Source organism: Thamnophis elegans, chromosome 5 (genome assembly GCF_009769535.1).
Source record: "Thamnophis elegans isolate rThaEle1 chromosome 5, rThaEle1.pri, whole genome shotgun sequence".
Lineage (NCBI taxonomy): Eukaryota > Metazoa > Chordata > Lepidosauria > Squamata > Colubridae > Thamnophis > Thamnophis elegans.
Genome location: NC_045545.1, coordinates 40412093 through 40433947, shown reverse-complemented (window position 1 = coordinate 40433947; position 21855 = coordinate 40412093). Strand labels below are relative to the sequence as shown.

The following is a 21855-nucleotide window of genomic DNA, read 5'->3' as shown; positions in this document are numbered from 1 at the left end:
ATTGAGTTATTTATTAAGTGAATTTTGCCCATTTTATGACCTTTCTCGCCCCAGTTGTTAAGTGAATCTGCACAATCACTGTAGTTGCTAAGGTAGTGGCACAGTTGTGAGTGAATCTGGCTTCCCTGCTGACTTTGCTTTTCCAAAGGTTGTAAAACGTGATCACATGAGCCCAGAAAACTGCAATCATCATAAATATGAACCAGTTGCCAGGTGTCCAAACTTTGATCACATGATCTCAGGGACACTACAATGGTCATAAATGTGAAAAACGGTTGTGTCACTTTTTTCAATATCATAACTTTTAACAATCACTAAATGAACTGTTGTAAGTCAAAGACTACTTGTACTATTTGCAACCCCATCACTTAGCCAGAACAACTCTAGTTCCAATTGCCATTGTAACCCAAGGTCTACAGTACTCATGTTTATATATTACATGAATACAATCTATTTAAATGATAGTAATCTGATATTGTGGAGCTAACGAATATATCTATGAAAATGAAGAGAGAGGTTTAATTACGAATGAAAGATCTAAAATCCATGTCACCAAATAAAACAGTTACAAATCAATAAATTGTGGTAACGGTATATATGTCCCAGTAAAAAAAAATCCAAGAATCAGAAGAATTTGGGGAAACTACTGCTATCTTTGTCCGGTGTGGCATATCCATTCAACATGCTTCTGGCCTATCTCTGCAACACATTCCATCTGTCACGTCACATATTCTAGAGTGACATAATCAGTAGCCTATATACTTCATATATTCCCTCCCTACCCCTTCTCAATTCTGAACTTCTAATGCTTTGTTCCACAACCACTACTTCAGCCTAAATCTAGTAGCTCCATTTCAATCCCTGCCAGATTAAAACAGCAAACCCTAGATGTTCCATGCATGAAACATTTTCCATATTCCTTATTGAATTAATGTGCTAATTATCAACATTTACTAATTTTTAAAATATGGTTAAAGAAATGATGACTCCAGTACTTTATATACAGTGTGCGTGGGTGCGTCCATCCATCCATCCATCCATCCATCCATCCATCCATCCATCCATCCATCCATCTGCTGTGTTTAAAATCCCTTCATGTTTCTTTTAAAACTTCATAGGTCCCTGTTCTTAATTTCAACTATTACAACGACATAGAAAGAACGTTGGTCCTTACCTGAACGTTTCTTTGTAGTAGAGGCGGGATGGGGTACAATAGGGTTTGTTACAGCCGGATTGGTCCAGAGACTGAGGGATTTTTCTTAAGTATCCTCCTTTCCCTCTCGGCTCCCAGTTTCACGAGATCGAATGGAAAAGCTGACAGTATTATGTAAGGAAATAACACCACATATACTGAGAAAAACACCGACCACGCCAACCCCATCTGATCAAACCAAGGGCGGAAAGTAGTCCCTCCCACCTGTACTACAGAAAAGAAACATTCAGGTAAGGACCAACATTCTTTTTCCTGTAGTTTCGGCGGGAGGGGCTACAACAGGGACATACCCAAGCTAAGTCCCGGGGCAGGCCATTGACTCGGAGGGTCACCACCTGTTGGAGTACCCAACGGCCGAAGGCCGCATCAGCCGAAGTAAAACGATCAAGGCGATAGTGTTGAATAAAGGGGGAAAGAGAGTCCCAGGTGGCCACCCTAAAAATATCCTCCAACGGAGCCTTGGTAACCCAGGGGGCCATGGTGGCCACGCTCCTAGTGGAGTGGGCGGTAATGCCCTGTGGTGGAACCTGGTGTACTGCCTGATAGGCCTCCATAATGGCCTGCCGCACCCACTTGCCTATGGTGGCGGAAGACACCGTAGCCCCTAGCGTACTAGGTTGGAAGGACAGGAACAGGGCCTCTGCCCACCTGATAGGAGATGTACGCCTGAGATAAATGCGTAGGGCACGGCGGACATCTAGGCGATGACAGTGGACCTCCCTCTCATGGGAAGGGGAGGGGCAGAAGTTGGGAAGGATGACCTCCTGCAACCTATGGAATAGGGAGTTGACCTTTGGCAGGACGGTCAGATCTAGCCTCAGGATAACCCTGTCTTGGTGGAATTGGCACAAATCCTCCTTGGATGACAAAGGGCCCAACTCGGAAATGTGTCTAGCCGAAGTGACGGCGACAAGGAAAATCACCTTCAGGTTCAGGAACCTAAGTTGTACTGTCCTCAACGGCTCAAATGGGGCACCTGTAAGGGCTCTAAGAACTAGGGAGAGATCCCACGTGGGGAACCTGTGTACCAGGGGACGGCACAGGTTTGCCACACCCTTGAGGAAACGTTTCACCAACAGTGACTGAGTTAATGACCAATGGCCCTCCCCTGCTAAGACCGAAAATAGGGCAGCCGTCTGCCTCCGTAAGGTGTTATGGGAGAGGCCACGGTCTAGACCGTGTGGTAGGAATTCAAGGACCTGGGCGACTGAGGCAGAAGCCGGGGATATTTGGAACCTACCACACCAGGACACAAACGTTGACCACGTCGAATTATAAATTCGAGTGGTAAAAGGACGCCTGGCAGCCTCGATAGTGGAGATAACCTTGGCAGACAGGCTAGCGTCCCTCAGAAAGCGCCGTTCAAGTGCCAGGCGGTCAGCTGGAGCCACTGGAGCTCTGGGTGAATCAGGACCCCCTGGCACAGGGCGACTTCCTCCTGGGGAATATTCCAGGATGGAGAGATGGATAGTTGGACACGGTCCGTGAACCAAGGACGCCTTGGCCAAAACGGAGCCACCAGGATGATATGGGCTCCTTCCAACACTATTTTCCTCAGGGTTCCCTGGATGAGAAGGGGAGGAAAGGCATAAAGAAGACCGGGGGGCCACGGGCTCCTGAGAGCATCCGTGCCTTCCGCATTGCGTGCAGGAAAGCGGGAAAAGAATCGGGGAACTTGAGCATTGCTGGGGCTGGTGAACAAGTCCACCAGTGGATCGCCGAAATGGAGGCAGATCCTGTGAAATATCTCTGGAGCCAGCTGCCACTCACCGTGATCCACTGTTTCTGGCTCAACCAGTTGGCTTGGTGATTGGCAATGCCCGAGATGTGTTCTGATAGGATGGATGCCAAGTTCGTTTCGCCCAAAGCCCGAGCTTCGGAGCCTCTTGCAACAGGCTTTTGGAATGAGTCCTCCCTTGACGATTTATGTGAGCTTTTGCTGCAACATTGTCCATCAGGAGGAGGACATGTCGATTGGCTATTGAGTCTCGAAAGTGAAGAAGGGCTAGGCGGGCCGCCTTCAGCTCCAGCCAATTGATGTTGTGGCGTAGGTTGGACTTTGACCATTGTCCCTGCGCCAGGCTGGTCTCCATCACCATTCCCCAGCTGAAGAGGCTGGCATTCGTTGTGATGGAGATGAGGTCCGGTTCCCAGAGTTCGGCCCCGCGGTTCAATGACAGGGACAACTGCCACTTCAGGGACTAGCAGAAGTCCAGTGATAGACGAATGGAACGGGGAGTTGCTCACCCGCTGTCGTTGGAATGGAATGAGCGTCCACTGAAGTGTTCTGGAGTTTAGGCGGGCCCATGGGCCAATCCCTATGCACGACACCATCTTGCCCAGTAATTGCGGCAAGGTCAGGATGAAAACTGACCGACTTGCGTGTATGTGCCGTGCCAAGGTTTGCAGACTTGTCAGACGTTCTGGTGAAAGACGAACTAGCCCTGTTCTGGAGTCTATCACTGTGCCTAAGTGTAGGATTTTTGTCAACGGAGAGAGATGGCTCTTGGGGAAGTTGATGGAAAACCCCAAGGACTGTAGTGTCCGGATGGTGATCTGCATATCCATATTCGCCTGCGTTCGGAAGTGGGCTAGAACGAGCACGGCGTCAAGGTAACAATGGAGTCTCACCGGCCGGGTGCGCAGGTGAGCCACCATCGCCGGCAGGACTTTCGTGAACGTGCGGGGAGCAGAGGCCAGGCCAAATGGGAGTGCCCTGTATTGAAAATGACGATCCCCTGGGAAAAACGGAGGAACTTGCGGTGTAAGTATGCCTCTGTTAAGTCTATTGACGTCATGAAGTCTCCCCGTCTGATCCCCAGTAATATGGATTTGAGAGAGGACATCTTGAAGCGTCGGTAGACCAGGAATGAATTCAGATACTTCAAGTCTAGGATCGCTCTCCATCCCCCGGAGCTCTTCAGGACGACAAAGAGGTTTGAGTACACGCCCATACTCCTTCGGAGGAACTGGCTCGACCGCCTAAATGTCCAGCAGATGCTGGATTGCCAGGAGCATTAGGCAGTGCCTTTCTGGGTCCCTGGAAGAGGGGGAAAGTCCTGAAGAGCGTCAGGGGAGGGGAGAGGAACTCCAGACGGAGACCCTCCCTGACCGTTGACCTGACCCAGGCATCTGATGTTATCTGATCCCACTAGTCCGCGAAGGATGCCATGTGGCCGCCTATGGGTTGACTCGGGTTGGAGTCATTTCCCCCTGCGGAAGGAACAGCCGCCCCCTCCGCGAAAGGGCTGTTTGGATTGACCTTGAAATCTATTCCTATCCTGGTAGAACGGCCACTTACTCTGTCTATCATACCTGTAGGGGGGCGTACCGCTGTTGGCGGTAGTCCTGGTCAGGCGGCCTGAAGGATGAAGGCCTACGGTATGAAGACGGATGGTTGTCCGGCTTCTTAGAATTTGAAGGTAGGACCTTCTTTTTATCCTTGTTCTCCACAAGGATGGGATCAAGGGAAGCTCCAAAAAGGGTAGGGCTGGAGAAGGGGGCCGCCATCAGGTTCCATTTGGACTTGTTGTCCATTTGCCAATTACGGAGCCACAGGAGTCTCCTCACAGTCACAGAGGTGGATAGAACTCTGGACGCAAATTTAATGGAATCCAGTGTGGCGTCCGCCGAGAACTAGGTAGCTGAAATGATCTTAGTGAGGTCTTGGTGAAGATGCTCATCTTGGATTGGGATGCGGTCCTGTAGTTGCCAGAGCCACAAGGCCATTGTGTGGTTGAAATAGGATGCTGCTATGGCCGCCTTAATGGCCCAGGCAGAAGTATTGAAGTTCTTACGAAGGGTAAGCTCCACACGCTTGTCCTCTGGCTTCAGCATATCGGCCACGTCACCCGAGACTACTGTGGATGCGTTAACTAAAAGAGCGACTGGGGCATCTACCGTGGGAAGCTGCAGAGCCTGAGAGAAGGCCTGCTCCATATTGTAATAATGCTTATCATTGCTTCCAGGATTGGGCAAGTAGGAAGGCCTCGCCCACTGATTCTGTACCACTTCCAGGAAAAGGGGAGGGCCTGGGACTGGGACGTGTTGGGATTTATAAACATGGCCAAGTTGGGATCCCTGTGCTGGGAGACTGGCAAAGCCCCTGTGCCAATCTGAGTAGTTTTTTTGGCCTTGTGTAACATAGGCTTGAAAGTGGTGGGAGGAAAAAGCCCCGGAAACCACAATACCCAATATATTTTACATCTTTATCTTGGATCAGATTAGCTTACATAATGGTACATTACATATAGTGGGAATTCCGTATAAAATTAATAAATGGCCAAAGAGAAAATCTGATTATACATTGTAACAGGAATCATATTTGAGAATACATTAATTTGAGAAATGCTGATTGTAATAAGGAAAGTTTTATAAGATTAAATTAAGTGTTCAGTTATCACTAGGAATGCTTACTGTGAAATTGACAGTTGACACTAGGATTGTAATGGGATACAACAATGTGATGGCTTGAGAACTAACCCCTCCCCCAAATACTTATTACAGTTTCCCTACAATTCCTGGGTAGATCTAATTAAGTGTACTGTCACCAGCCATTCTTCTTCAGGAAAAGCCCTGTCTGCCACTGGTTTAACCTACATGAGGTAAGCTCCTTCTTCCAAGCGATTGACCTGAATGTAAGGAATATGTAAAGGCACATTCTCCCCAGAATACACATATTGGTTTATTAAGAGTTCTAAGTCTTTATTTTATATAGCAGAACTAGAAAAAAGTTGAAAACGAAAAGGAAAGGGCAAAGAAATGAATTTTTGTTTTCAATGATCAACTGCTTCCTATATTCAGGATCTTACAAGTCTTCAAACTAAATTCACACCACGTATCTTAGGTCCTAAAATAAAACAGAACCTATACAGCAACTAGCATTATTGATCCTAGCTTGCTGATCAAATTCGCTAGATTCCACCACGGTTGTTTTTGCCCATACCTAGCTTGTAGCCAAACTCAGTCAGAAAAGTACCAAGATACCAAAACAAAAATTCAGACACTCTATCCTCCTGTAAAAGCACACTTGATTGGAGAAACCTATCCTTCTGATTGCCTCCTTAGAATTTTCTCAGTCTTCTGTTTTCTCTATTGGCGGCTTTCCTTCAATTATTTCAGTATCCAAACCTCTTAAAACAGAAAGCATTCATAATCTCTGTGATGAACAATTGCAAATGTACTTGTTCAATAAAGTTGTGGAGCAGAAACAGATTTTTACCTGATGGTTTAATATAAACAACAAAGAATATTCTTCTATAGCAGATCTTTAAATTGTTCAGTTAACTTATTTTCAAAAGAAAACCTACGAAGTCAAAGACCAAACTATTTTGCCCATCATACAGCTATAAAACAAAACAAAACCTCTGGTCCTAGTGATTAACCCAGATTGGATCCTGCAGCTATAAAACACTAAAAAAATACTGGTTTAATAGAAGAAAAGCAAAGGGAAGCAAAATCTAGAGAAATACTGAAGAAAAAGCTCAGCAATGACCAATAGAAACAGTTAATAAACACAATTCCCAGTGCAGCCATTGGAGTACATGGCACTATTCATGCTGAAATACATGCAATACAGGATAAGGTCCCTACAAAAAAAAATCAGCATTAGAATGTTCTGAAATGCTCTGCACAGCCACAAAACTTTGGATGCAATACCGAAACCGCAGGAATATTTTTATTAAGCATTTAAGAAAAGTTTTAAGACCAATTTCCTTCAAATTTGTAACTATGCACATAATAGGGAGCTGGAAAGTTCAGAAATGTGAAAATAAGTGCCATTTATGCATTTCACAATCAAAATGACAATTTAACTATAACTTTGTCTGAGCAATTGATCTAAGGTTTAATCATTACCTTGGCAGACTGTGGCGTAGAGAAGTTAAGCCAGGCAGGAACAAAGTCATGCTGCGCCATTTAGGTCCAGTGTCTCTCTTCAATAAAGTGAGGCATCAAACCTCATGGCCAGGAGCTAAGACGAGAGAATCACCACACACACAGTCAGCCCTACTAAAAGCAATAGAAAAGAGCAGATTCTTCTGAGCATGCTTCGAAGAGTCTGGAAAACATCTCACCATCTTTCTAGGGCAGTGGTTCTCAACCTGTGGGTTGGGACCCCTTTGGGGGTCGAACAACCCTTTCACAGGGGTCGCCTGAGACCATTGGAAAATACATATTTTTGAAAAAATACGGAAAACATACAATAATTTTATGGTTGGGGGGGTCACCACAACATGAGGAACTATACTAAAGGGTTGCGGCATAGGAAGGTTGAGACCCACTGTTCTAGGGACTAATGAAAATTTATTTAATTTGACTAAGCATCAGGTTGAGTTACTGTAGTTATATTGCTGTTTAATTTAACTCCCTTAAGCCACTTCAGTCAAGATCATCAGAAGCCAGGTTCTACCATCATCACTACTGGAGCTAAATAAAACTGAGGAGGAATTAGTGTACATTTCCTCTCCAAAATAGCATTTTACTAGCAGGGTTTTTTATTCAAATTATTTTGATGTCTGCTTATCTAGAAATAGTTTACTAATTTACTTATAATAGACAAATTAAAAACTTTTCTTCATATAATGTATTAAACATAATGTATTATTTTTAACTATAGAGTCCTAGAGTGACTTACCCAGTTTGGCCTTTGCAGTCCACTCTCACTTTAATACTTTGATTTCCAGGTTCCTTTCTTCGCCAGGGTGCACCTATGCCAGCTGTGTGGCAATGGTGAGTCCCAAAGGAAGCACGAGAAGCCGCACTTCGTGCTGACTGCACCCCTTAACCCTCTAGCTGCTCATCTTAAATGCTCTCTGAACTCATATGAGAAAAAAAACAAACCTAAAATGCACTGTGCATTTTTGGAAAGCTACAACTACATTCACCTCATTAAACTGTTCCCTGTTGTCACAATGCTGTGTAATTCAGTTATTACATTACAAAAGTAGTTGTCAAATTTGTACAGCATTCAGAAAAGCACCGTAATTAAAGGTGAATTTCACAAATCCACTTTGTTCATCTTCTGTAACAAATGAATTTGAAACAAAGGGACAGGGGAAAGGATGCTGAGGAGTCCTGCAAATTCTGGTAAACCTTTGTTCTTATTAAGTGCTAAAATGCAGGATTCATTTTTAATGGTTGCTAAAAAATTAGCTTTCTTAAAAACAGTATTTTGAAAGGCTTTTCACATAATGTCACTTAAGTTTCCTTGGTAAGGAACTAAAAGCAACTTGAAGATATGATTGAATTATTACTGTCTTCCTACCATTTCTAGTTATGCATTAAATTAAAGCTAAAAGTAAAAGGCTAAGCTAGCAAGCTATCCTTCTGCTGTATTTGAATTGTTGTTTTTAAAAACAGAGGAAAAAATGGCTGTATTTTAATGAAGAGTTCACATTTGGGCAATGGTCGTCTTCCTTCAAATGAGTAGAATTCACGAAGTACTCTGCAAAGAAGGAAAAAATAATACCACCTATCAGTAATCATAAAAGTGGCCAAAAGTAGTATCAAAGACACATTACTTAGGACCCCTATTTCTAATGAAATAACATGCTAACAAGTGTAGTATTTATAGTCAGTACTAGGTTGCCATTCTCATTTGGTAAATAAAAGGAGAGTCCTCACATAGTTATTGAGGAATGATATCTGCAGTTTACTGTAACATAGATTTTCAGTTATGCATACACCATAATTTACAATATAATAAATGTGGTTCAAACTACATACCTTTTTGAAGCAGAAAGAACTAGAGAATAGGACTGGGAATGGTCAAACAGCAATTGATTCCAAGTTAACACATTATTGGAATGGAGCCCTTCTTACTGAATTTTAATGAAATGTTTATCAGTCTATGTTTACATTTCTTAGGAGCAAACATTAACCATTCCCGATCAAACAAACTTATTATATTACTTTCCTGCTTTGATTGTATTATTATGCTTAGATACAGTAAATGTCTATAGAGATAGAACGTTGGTCTTACCTGAACGTGTCTTTTAAGAGGAAGGGAGGGAGTGGTCACTTGTGGGTATTCTCAAAGCCTGATTAATCCAAAGACTGAGAGCAAACTCTTAAATACTGGTGCCTTCCAGTCCTAACCCAGTTTCCTCGAAGGTGAATGGTAGAACTGAAACAACAAAAAAAAAACAACACCCCCCCGGGCCCTCCCCTTGGCCCCAAAAGAAAAATCACCAGGGCGGGTCGTGACCACTCCCTCCCTTCCTCTTAAAAGACATGTTCAGGTAAGACCAATGTTCTTTTTCCAGAGGAAGGGAGGGAGTGGTCACATGTGGGACATAGCCAAGTTACAGTCCCAGGGAGGGAAAACAGGGAACCACTAAGGTCCAAGGGGAGCATCAACCGCCACCCACTGCAAGACCCTCTGACCAAATGACGCGTCCCGCCAAAGCGAAGGCATCCAGATGATAATATCAGATGAAAGGCGTCGGAGAAGCCCAAGTGGCTGCATGACAAACGTCTTCAGACGGGGCCCTCGTGGCCCACACCGCCATGGTCACGGCACTCCTAGTAGAACGGGCCGTCATGCCCAACAGGCCCGGACAACCAGCTGCTCTGTAGGCCCTGCAATGGCCTGACGCAGCCAACAGCCAATGGTGGCCGAGGACACTCTAGAACAAAACGTTCCCGGCTGGAACGAAACAAACAAGGCCTCAGACTTATGGACCCCCTCGGTCCGCCGGAGGTAGATCCGCAGAGCACGGCGCATGTCCAACTGATGCCAGAGCCTCTCCCTATCATTGGACGGGCCCGGGCAAAAGTCGGGCAGGACGATCTCCTGAGCCCTATGAAAGGGAGTGTGCACCTTCGGGATGAAGGTAGGACCAAGGTGAAGCACCACCATGTCCTGGAGAAATCGACAAAGGTCATCCCTGGAAGACAGGGTGCCCAACCCCGAAATACGTCGGGCGGAGGTAACCGCCACCAGGAAAGCCACTTTCAAAGACAAGAAACGCAGATGAACAGACTGAAGAGGTTCGAATGGGGCCCCCGTCAAGGCCCTGAGCACCAGGGGAAGATCCCACGTGGGAAACCTGTGAATGGGGGGAGGCCTGAGATTAGCCACCCCCTTCAGAAAACGCGTGATCAGGGGAACCTGAGAGAGGGAAGAAGACCCCACACACCCCAGGACCGAGGACAAAGCCGCCACCTGGCGGTGCAACGTATTCTGTGAAAGCCCGTCGTCAAGGCCCTCCTGCAGGAAATCCAAGACGTTAGGAATAGTGGCCCTGTCGGGAGAAATGCCAAGAGAACACCACCGGACAAAGGCCGCCCAGGTGGAATTGTAGATGCGGGTCATCGAAGAACACCGAGACTCCTCGAGGTACAAATGACCCCAGCGGACAGGTTAGCCCCCGCCAGCAGCCACCGTTCAAGAGCCAGGCGGTCAGATGGATCCACTGGTGCTCTGGGTGAAGCAGGACCCCTGCTGCAAGACCACCTCCTCCGCGGGATCCTCCGCGGAGGGGCCACTGACAGCTGGACTAGGTCCGCGAACCAAGGGCTCCTGGGCCAATAAGGGGCCACCACAAGGATCAGAGCCTACTCCGCTACCACCTTCCAGATGGTCCCCGGAACGCGGGGGACGGGAGAAAATGCATACAGAAGGCCCGCGGGCCACCTGCTCCTGAGGGCGCCCGTGCCCCCCGCAGACCTGGACAGGAAACGGGTGAAAAACTGGGGAAGTTGCGAGTTCGCGGGCAAGCCAAACAGATCCACCAGAGGAGTGCCGAACCACTGACAGATCCTCCGAAATAATGACGGATGGAGTTGCCACTCGCCCTTGACCAGAGTCGCCCGACTCAGCCAATCTGCCTGGATGTTGGAGAGCCCGGAGATGTGTTCTGACACCAAGGACAACAGGTGCCTCTCCGCCCAGGCGCCTAGTCTCAGAGGTGGTGGCCCTCCAACTCCAACGGACCTTGGATGAAGCAGATTTTCTAGACCCTTTTCAGTCTGGTTTCAGGCCTGGCTACTCCACCGAAACCACTTTGGTCGCACTGACCGATGATCTCTGGCAGGCCAGGGACAGAGGGCATTCCTCTGGCAGGCCAGGGACAGAGGGCGTTCCTCTGTCCTTGTGCTCCTTGACCTCCAAGCAGCCTTCGATACCATCGACCATGGTATCCTTCTGCGATGGCTGGAAGAGGTGGGAGTGGGAGGCACCGTTTTATGGTGATTCTCCTCTTACCTCTCCGACAGGTCGCAGTCTGTGTTGGTCGGAGGACAGAGGTCGACTCCTAGGCCCCTCAATTATGGGGTGCCGCAGGAGTCGTCCTGTTCCCCCTCCTATTTAACATCTACATGAAGCCATTGGGTGAGATCATCCGCCGGCACGGGATTAAATACCACCAGTATGCGGACGATACTCAGTTGTATCTGTCCACCCTGTGCCAACTCAGTGAAGCGGTGGAAGTGATGTGCCAGTGCCTGGAAGCTGTTAAGGTCTGGATGGGAGTGAACAAACTTGCACTCAATCCTGACAAGACCGAATGGCTGTGGATGTTGCCCCCCTAAGGACAGTCCATCCAGTCCGTCCTTAACCCTGGGAGGAGAAAAATTGCCCCCCTCAGAGAGGGTTCCCAATTTGGGGGTCCTCCTGGATTCACAGCTGACCTTGGAACATCACCTGTTGGCTGTGACCAGGGGGGCCTTTGCCCAGGTTCGCCTGGTGCACCAATTGCGGCCCTATTTGGACCGGGAGGCACTTCAGACAGTCACTCATGCCCTCGTCATCTCAAGACTGGATTACTGTAATGCGCTCTACTTGGGGCTGCCCCTGAAAAGTGTTTGGAGACTGCAATTAGTCTAGAATGCAGCCGCGCAAGCGATTCTGGGTGTGTCAAGGTACACCCATATCACACCTATCCTCCGTGAGCTGCACTGGCTACCCATTGGTCTCTGAGCATGAGTCAAGTTGCTGGTCGTCACCTTAAAAGCCGAACATGGCCTAGGACCCGGGTATCTGCGAGACCGTCTTCTGCCACATACCACCCTCAGACCAATAAGATCGCACAGGATGGGCCTTCTCCGGGTGCCTTCAGCGGGACAATGCCGACTGGCGACGCCTAGGAGTAGGGCCTTCTCTGTTGCTGCTCCGGCCCTGTGGAATGAGCTGCCCCCTGAGATCCGGGGCCTACCCACTCTCATGGCCTTTCGCAAAGCCATTAAAACCTGGCTTTTCCGGCAGGCTTGGGGCTGTTGACCCCTTGATTGAGGTCCAGCCCCCTCCTGATTGGGTGTTTGTTGTGTTTTCCTTTTAACCTTGTTGTGTCCAATTGTTTTTAATAATTCTTTTTAATCTTTTTTATTTCTGTAAGCTGCCCAGAGTCCTCCGGAGTTGGGCGGCATAGAAATTTAATAAATGAAATGAAATGGACACGAAATTGACCGTGTCCAGGGTCGCATCAGCGGAAAACTGGCAGGCCGCCATGATCTTGATGAGATCCTGGTGGAGCCGCTCGTCCTGGATGGGAATGCACTTCTGGAGCTGCTTAAGGCACATGACCGTGGCCCAGTTAAAACAGGAAGCCGAGGCCGTGGACTTGATAGCCCACGCAGTGCCATTGAAGTTCTTTCTCAAGGTAAGCTCAGCGCGCTTATCCTCCGGCTTCAACTTATCCCCCGCATCGCCTGATACCACCTGAGAGGATACCAGGGCAGCCACCGGAGTGTTGATGGCCGGCAACTGAACAGCCTGGGCAAAGATCTGTTCCACATTATAGTGCCAGCGGCCATTGCTCCCAGGATTCGAGAAATTGGAGGGACATGCCCACTGGTTGGTCAGGACCTCCATAAACAAGGGAGGAGCTGGAATCTCCTCCTTGTTCGTGGCCATGGCAGAAAACATGGCCATGTCAGGATCCCTAGGTGGAGGCACTGAGGATCCCCCGTTCCCACCTTGGTGGTTTTCCGTGCCTTGTCCAAGAGAATTTTGAACATGGCTGGGGCAAAGAAGCCCAAAGAAGCGGGCTCATCCAATGGGGCTGCACCCTCGTCCTCCGAGAAACCCATGTCCTGGAGATTCTCCTCCCCCATGACCGAAGTCTCACTAACCATGGAAGGGATGTAGCCCAACACTGGCACGGCCCAGACCTCCATGCCTGGAAAAGAAGCAGCACCTATCTTGCTGGGCAATGCCCCGCAAAATGGCAGCGGAAATAAGCCTCTTAAGACCCTCAGGGAACTGATCCAAATCCTCTATATCACCATAGGCAGAACCAGGCCCCTGGGGAGCCAACCTGCGCGAGGGGTAGGATCCACTAGAAGTACCCTCCAAGGGATCCCCTGAGCGGGAGTGAGAGGGGGACACCCCTCCTCCCGGAGTAGGAGTGAACCTGTCCGGAGAGGCCGAGGAGAAGAAGGACTAAATCCCCTAGGAGAGGAGTGGGCCGAAAGGGGCCCTGAGAGGAGACCGGGACCTGTCCCTGGCAGAGGCCCCAGCTGACTTAGCCTGTTTCTACGCCCTGGCAGACATTTTCTTGATGGCCTTGTGCCTTCTGGCCTCCTCCCTCGTGGAGGATCGAGATGGGTGTTGGGCAGAGGAAAAACTCGGAGGGGGAACAACCGACTCCACCCCCTGCACTGGGCCTTCCTCACCCCTCACCAGGCCTGCCACCTGGCCCGGGGAATATCCGAGCCCTCCTCCATTACCCCACTCACGCGTCCAGCAGGAAGGAATGGAGGATTTCAAGCCGCTGTAGGCCCCACTGGGACCTGGGCCTGCTGTTCCAGTCGTCTGCTAGGCCAAGGGAGAGCCACCGCACCAGCCTTAATGGCCATAGGCCGAAGCACGATCCTCACGCACGTGGCGACCAAACCAAAATGGCCGCCAGAAGTTTTTCCTGCTGATCAGTAACTCCAGCGGCTCTGCCGGGCGTCCAGAGGCCCGTACTGATGCAGCCAAGGTCAGGGGAGGGCCATGCGGCACCCAGGCAGAGACCCCCTCCCCAGGAACACTCGCAGTGGCTAGAGACTAAAGAGAAACGCGGCAGCCGCCCGAATCAAGCGGCGGCTCCACAAGCGGCTCATGTACGCCTCGTGGTGCCACTGCTGCTTCTCCCGGCTGTTTAAACAATAAAGCTGCCACTCAGGCAGCTGGATCAAGAGCTGGCACCCCCGCAATCCCGGGGATAGGGCTGAGGCTCTGGGCCCGCGGGGGGGAGACAGAATGCCCCACAGGGCCCTCCCCAACTGCCCGGGGCAGAAACCGTCCCTTGGGGCCGCAGCTGCAGAATTTAGAAATTTAGGAAAACCTTTTAAGATGCCCAATTAAACCAAATGAGACCAAATTGGAATAAATAGAACTCCTACCATAGAGGAAACTGGGTTAGGACTGGAAGTCCAGTATTTAAGAGTTTGCTCTCAATCTTTGGACCAATCAGGCTTTGAGAATACGCACATGTGACCACTCCCTCCTTTCCTCTGGAAAATCTCAATCATCCAGGTCATAGTTGTCCCAAAGGTGCTTTTTTCAAGAGGCAATTGGGCTTTCTGTTTTTCTTTGAAGAAATTTCGCTTCTCATCCAAGAAGCTTCTTCAGCTCTGACTGGATGGTGGAGAATGGAGTATAAATCCTTCCATTCCCCCTCATCCAGTCAGAGCTGAAGAAGCCTCTTGGATGAGATGTATGAGAATGTATTCTTAACTAGAGTACTATAAATCAAAAGTTTCAGTTTTAATTTAATATAATATACTATCATCTGAAATTAATGCAACTTTCCAAAGCAGCTTCATATATTACAATAAATTAGTATTCATAAGAATACAATGAAATGTATACAAATTTTTGGATGTACATTTCAGTTTTTATACTTAGTAATTCTATTTTGTCAAATCTCCACAACAGTCAGCTTGTGACACAGCCAGGGGAAAAAATTATGACTGATTAAACAACTTCAGTTATCTACAACGGGGGTAGGCAAAGGTAAAAATTAGAAAATCTCGAATTGCACTATAGCAGCAAACATTTCTGTTTTAAGAATAGTTTACAAAATGATCCCCATAAAAATGTATTGTCTTTAAATTATACAATGAAATCAATAGATTAAAGCTATTAAAGTCAAGTTGTGTGAAAAAAATCAATGAACTCTATTCAACTGTAGTATTCCAAAGAAAATCTGAAGCTCAGAATTCCAAGCATTTTATACAAAATTCTACTTGTTTTATCTTGATAGTATACATACAAATATACAAAGTGAAACCTGCAAACCTACAGTATCAAATTGTAAAGTGCTTTTTCTTCTGAAATTTTGAATACTAAGGTATAGCAGTTTTGTAACAGTAACTTATTAGAATTCAAAGAGAATATGTAAGAACAAGTTATCTACTCTGTTTGGAATATGAGGAACTTTCACACAAACAACCTTTTAAAATATCTTAAGTAAAAAAACAAGACTACCGTAATAGTTCAATAAACAGAACAATATAGTATAAGTAACAAGGTTAGCAGGTAAAATCTGCCAAAAACTTCAGGGGATGGTATTCATCTCAGTTTCTTAAGTCAAAAAGCCAGCATTGTCCGGATATGTTTTCTGTGGTTAGGTGACCGAAAGACATCACACCATAGCAGAGCATTACAGTGAAACATTCTTGGTAGATAAGTTTAAATTGGCTTACTCCAATGCAACTTCTTAGAGAGCCAGTTTGGAGTACTGTTTAGGGCACCAGACTAGAAATGGGATATTTTGCATCTTAGTCCCAGTTTAGGCACAAATCAGGTGAGTGACTTTAGGCCAGTCATTCTCTTTCAACCCTAGGAAGCAGGCAATGACAAACCATTTCTAAAATCTTACCAAGAAACTGCAAAGACTAGTCCAGGCAGTCGTCAGGAATCAATTCTGATTTTATTTTAAAAAGTGTGCTATTATTTCTACAATACTTTGTTTCTCTTTGAATTATCTGAAACAGCCATTATGGATATAGTATTGGAGAACACAGAATGATCACACCTATTGCATGGTGAGGGCATCAGTGTTTACTTTGTTGCCTTCACTGCATCCTCTTATCGCCATCCAGCTGAACTTTCTCCAGTGACTCTGAAAACATTATTTTACAAACCTCCGTTTAAATAATAAAATTATTTCAAAAAGAAAAAAATGTATTTCTAATACTGTACAGTAGGGGACTCTGAAGCACTTAATCCATATCTAGATAATAGAAAGCGTTTTAACCTAAAATAATGCCACTCTTAGTTTATAATACTAATATAATTCTTCAGACAATACATGACCATATTAAGGTGGGATTCCTGAAAAGATACATAAATATCCAATAAATATAAAATAGTATTTATTTAATTGTAATGTTAATCCTCAAGCACCTGATATCTATATGTTAATGGTCCATCTATATGTTAATGGTCCATTACAAGGTCAGCCTTCGACTGACTTGTAATGGACCATTACTAATTCTATGCCCGTACTTCTGAACTTATATTACGCATTCTAAAACTTTAGTTATTACAATCTTATCATTCCATAAATCACATAAATCAACTGTTAAATCCTGTAGCGTTAATTATTCTGAAACATCAACAGCAGTTGATCAATGTCTTGACATTAAAAATCTGTTATCTTCACATACCGGCCACTTTTCTCAGTACTTATATGCCAATTCATTAGATAAGAAATTATAATATATTCTTATTAATTGGTAAAATATACAGTGAACATTAGATCTTCCACAAAAGAATCTTATAATTTTGAAGATTTTCCCCATATTTTTTTCAGTTCTATTCATAAAATGAAACCAAAGTTGGTATGCTATTGTGTACTATGTCTCTTTTGCAACTGGGAAAAGAGGGAAATCTGTATTTTTCAAACAGTTGAACATGTCTAATTTACAACAAGCATCAAATATGCTGATTCCAGGATTGCCCATGAGGGAAGTTTCAGAAGGCAAAAGATTCCCATTAATTAACTCAAGAAAATTTAAAACATTCATTGAAGACTGGAATTTCCTTAAAGAAAATCAAGGCAAGAATTTTTCTCATTAAAATTTTGAAATAGTGCATTAAATTGATGAACAATGCCTTTTTAGGAACATGTAGAAGAATACCAGAGTAGAAATTATCCATGGCAAGATATACCTTTTTAAAGTATTATCTGGATCTCTAAGTATATTTTTACTTTTAATACTGTAGCAGTATATCTATCTTTGGTTTCACTATCTAATTAATACATCTAAGTACTGTCACATCAAAATAAGTTATTGGCTCCAGGCGCTATTTAAACCATCCAGTGAAATGCTTTTGACAATTAGTATTTTATAAACAGCCTACAAATCTGGAATATATTCACACTCTTTTCCTCAATTGCCTTTGCAATCCTGTAAGATTTCAGAATGGGCATATTCGGGTCGCTTCTGCTGAACAATATCATCTTATTAGACATCAAAGCTATGCCTTTCCCTTTTGCAGCTCTAGCCCTCTGGAATATTTGCCCATTTTTCCCCATCTCTATTTTATTTTAGGAGGGCAAAGGAAACCTGAATTTTCATACCGGTAATAGGCTGAAGTGTTTTATGTACTTCACATAGCAATTAAGTTATTGGTACACACTCTGAGTGTTTCCATTGCATTTTAATTTAAGCAACCTTTAACCATATTAGTCTAAATATAATCAGTTCAGATTTAAACCGATTATTATATTTGGGGAAATAATTAAAGACTCAACTAAATTATTATTATTATAAATGATAAAAAATGTAATTTGTAATTGTAATAAAAAGGAGCCAGATGTTCATGCAGCATCCAGGACATGAACATCATGGTATCATTTGACATTTATAGGTCACATTTCTGTCCCTTTAAAATAAAAACATTTGAACTCCATTATGAGGATCCAAATGTAAATGTATCTAACTCTGACTCCTTAAGTACAAAAATATATAGCTTACCTTAATTTATAGTTTGTGAAGAGGGAAGTAGGGCTACTACGTAATTATGAGATATAATATGAAGCATATGCCCCCCCCCAATAAAAAAGAAAGCATGAATTTAATCAAATGAACAGAAGGTTTTACTGTTGTATTATGAGCTTAATAGATACACAAGGAATTTAAATCACAATTTTTCTTTAGCTTCCTTTTTGGAAACCAATATTAATATTTTACAACTATGTAAACAGGAAAAGTAGCAGTTCATATTCATATGTAGTCAAATTATAAAAAATACTAACTGGGTAAATAACTACTTTTTTCTTGAAGAGATAAGAACAAGAATACACTGGAGAAACATACGTACTTAATTTACTTCAGAGGTTTAACGTTCTACTTTAAAGGACAAAGAAAAATTGAAATAAGGGGATGTCAGTTTTGTTCTCCACAAGACTATATATATATAAATGTTGGGAACTTTAATAAGTATAGATTATAACAGGAATTACATGGTATTTAAAAGAATATCTTCAGTTGTCTACTAACTTCTGTTTTCTATGGCTAAATCTATCTACATTATTCTTCAAACATAAATTGTTATGGATTTATCATCCAATGTGTTGGAACCTACATAATTTCTATGGCTTAATGAACAGAATGACACAATCCATAAAGATTTTTAAAATTTGTTTTAGTATACAAAAAGTGGATTCTTATCTGCATATCGTAAGTTTATATGATAAACATGATGGCTTGGGAACATGCTTCCTGCTCCAATATTGGGTGATATTATATCACACTATAGTCTGTTTATTTAGATTGGTCACACAGATATTCATATAATCTACAAAGCTCTTCTGGACCAGATTTTTAACTGAGCAGTTCAAATATAGTGGGAATATAGCTCCACCCACGAGCATGTATTACATAACATAGGGATATCATTAAAAGCTTTAATCGAAACAAGGCTTGATTTGCTACATCCAAACTATGAAAAGTATTTACTCCCTTAAAACCAGACAAAATATATAATATGTACATACATATATTGGGGATACAATTAGTAAGGGTAACTCACTAAGTTATTTGCAGAGATTATTTAACTGTCCAATTATGCAACTTTATCAGGCTTTCATTTTTTTAACAGGATCATAAAATATTTTAATAATATCCCTTTTTAGTAGGGAATAGTTTTTAAGTTAGTGACCAATTCAATCTTAAAAAAGTATCTAACAAGTCAATCTCAACTTATAAAGTAATACTATAACCTATATATCTATTGAGCGTTATATTAGTATTAAAATGTTGTTTCCCCAAAAATAACCCTCCCTGAAAATATTGCAACACAGCAGCAGCCATGAGGCAACCACGCTCGCCGCCCTCCTGCACCTCAAAATAATATCTCCCAAGGCCAAGTACTTATTTAGGGGGTAAAAAAATGCCATGTCTTATTTTTGGGAACACACGTAGTAGCAATAGTTTTCTTCTCAAACATGTGTAAATATAACATTTCCTGGATTTAAAACATATTTGTGACAGCAATGTGAATAAATTCTTGTTCAACATTGAACCATCAGATATTCTGTATTAAAAATGTTGAATATAGCTTGCCTTCATAGTAGCCCAAACAACTCTGGTTATCTAGCAGCAGTTTACATGAAGGAAACAATTCAGAATTTCAATTCTAGTCTGAAACATTTAGTCCAATGGTTCAAACTACATCCCAATTGTAGTCCCTTAAAAGTTGATCAAGATCTTTTTCAAAAAGAAATTCTTTAGAGTTACAAAATGCTTAAAACCTTACTCAATAACTAGTATTCCAAAAATATTGATTGGAATGGAGTTTGCTCTAACTTGGCATGTTGTATGAACTCATCTGTGATTATTTATTCAGTAAAATTAAAAAACTGTAAATCCAATTTCTATGCAAAATTCATTTCACATTTCCCCAAACACAGTATGGTGCCTCCAATTCGACAGAGCTATGTGTAACCAAAGACTTCAGGATTACGTAATCAAAAATCTTATTAAACTTTAGCAATAGTGGTTGGAGTAGTGCAATTGTACTAGTTAAAATGTGATTGGCTACTTTCTGGTTCTAAGTGTGTCCGTGTATCTCGCCAATGTGGTTAGCTGGCTCAGTGCTGTGCATTAACAGACAAGCAGATTCATTCAGAAAACCATGATTTAGTTTAACACTGGTCAACTTCTTATTTCTACCACAAAAATAACTCACGTATCTTTTTTTAAAAAAAACCTATTATTATATATATTTTTGCAGAAAAGGCAAATGTTACTAGTTCAAAAGCACTGGCATTACTTCCTTAATAAGTGGGGGCGAGGAGCTTCGAAAATAGCCAACACCGTTTCACAGGTGAGAAAACGAAGTTAACCACCTTCTAAACGTTCCCGTTTTGCCCCAGTCGCGCGAAACAGAATGGTTGCCTCGCGAGGCACATTTACACCTCCCCCCGCGGCAACCCAAGGACTCCTCCAAAACTCTCACACTTCCTACTCCGCATTCCGCTTCAGACCCTCTTTTCGACGAGACCGCGAAATTGCTGCCCGTTTCCTCCCTTCCTACAGCGGGACTTCCACCACATATATAAAACAAACCCTCACAAACACACGCCTACCTGCCTGGCACCGAGGCATATCTACCCTCTTTCCTCGTCTACTCTCTTCAGCCGCCCTGCCCACCCCGCCCCCACTCAACTTTGCACTTCGAGGCCTACCGCAGCTTCTATCAACCCTCTCCAGCCCAATCGAAGCTCTCTCGCAAACCCCGTCCCCGTCCTCCTAAACCCCCAAGCCTCCTCTTCCTCCGCCTCCATTTCTCACGGAAACTGGGTCTCGGAACTCCTTTCCCTATCGCCTGCCCGCCCGCTCCTGCCCAAACCCGTCTCTCTCCAGCATCTCTCCATCCACCCGCTCGTCCCAAACGCTTCCCGCAACCACTGCTCCCCCCACCGCACCCAGCAACTCCCCCAGCCACCCACTCTCACCCATCGGATCAATACAGAAGGCCTTCAGCCACCTCCTTCCTTCCTCTCTCCCCCAATTCCTGCACCCGAAGCAGCACTTATTTACACTCCCGCCCCCTTGCCTACTCTGGACTCTCTCTCCCCGCTGCCTTCCTACCTCAGTTTCTCCCCCGACGCTGGCAGCCACTCAACTCCCTCCTTAAGTCCAGCTCCTCTTCTCTCTCTCTTTTTTTTATCCACGCAAGGCCGTGCTCACAGAACCAGGCCCCAACTCGCCCCCTCACTCTCTCCGTAGCTTCAGTTCCTCAGACCGAATCATAACAAAGCTCTGCCCAAAATGGCTGCCCGGACCGGCCGAGGGCCGGAGTGGGGCGGGGCTATTCAGGCGAAAGGTGGTGTTAGGGGGGATAGAAACACGCCCACCTGGCCCTGCCCGTGCTAAGGGTGGAGCGCACGCGCGCTCACTTGCTAAGCCATACAAAATAGCCGCACGCGCACCACCTATCAAAGACTCTTCGGAACGCTCGCTTGAATTCGCCCGTTCTCTTTTACGCATGCGTGAGCGTGTATCATTCTGTTGGCGTTAAGTTATGCTCGGTTCGGTCTGCAACTACTATCTTTACACGCTTTGTTCTCGGCTCCTCTCCAGTTGGCACGACCTTGGTGTTATTTGCTCGGTCGTGTGTCTATTCTCACAGCACGGTTATCCGTGGATAACTCGGTTCATTGTCCAGGGCTCGCGTGACACTCTGAACCATAATAAAC

General features: G+C 44.7%; 1 protein-coding gene across 4 annotated transcripts in view; it reads right to left on the bottom strand.

Moving 5' to 3' along the window:
- GPBP1L1 (GC-rich promoter binding protein 1 like 1) overlaps nt 1–21457 on the bottom strand; it is a 46196-nt gene extending 24739 nt beyond the window's left edge. For 2 of the 4 annotated variants that reach the window (XM_032217532.1, XM_032217531.1), the window contains exons 1-3: nt 21248–21457; nt 7848–8657; nt 7070–7184 (exon numbers count right to left, since the gene is read on the bottom strand). In XM_032217532.1, coding sequence (XP_032073423.1) covers nt 7070–7129 — 60 coding nt within the window. In that variant the 5' untranslated portion in view covers nt 7130–7184; nt 7848–8657; nt 21248–21457. Of the gene's footprint in view, nt 1–7069; nt 7223–7847; nt 8658–21247 lie in introns of all 4 variants that reach the window. The other 2 variants (XM_032217530.1, XM_032217529.1) reach the window with 2 other exon arrangements.
- Between the last annotated feature and the right edge of the window lie 398 nt (nt 21458–21855).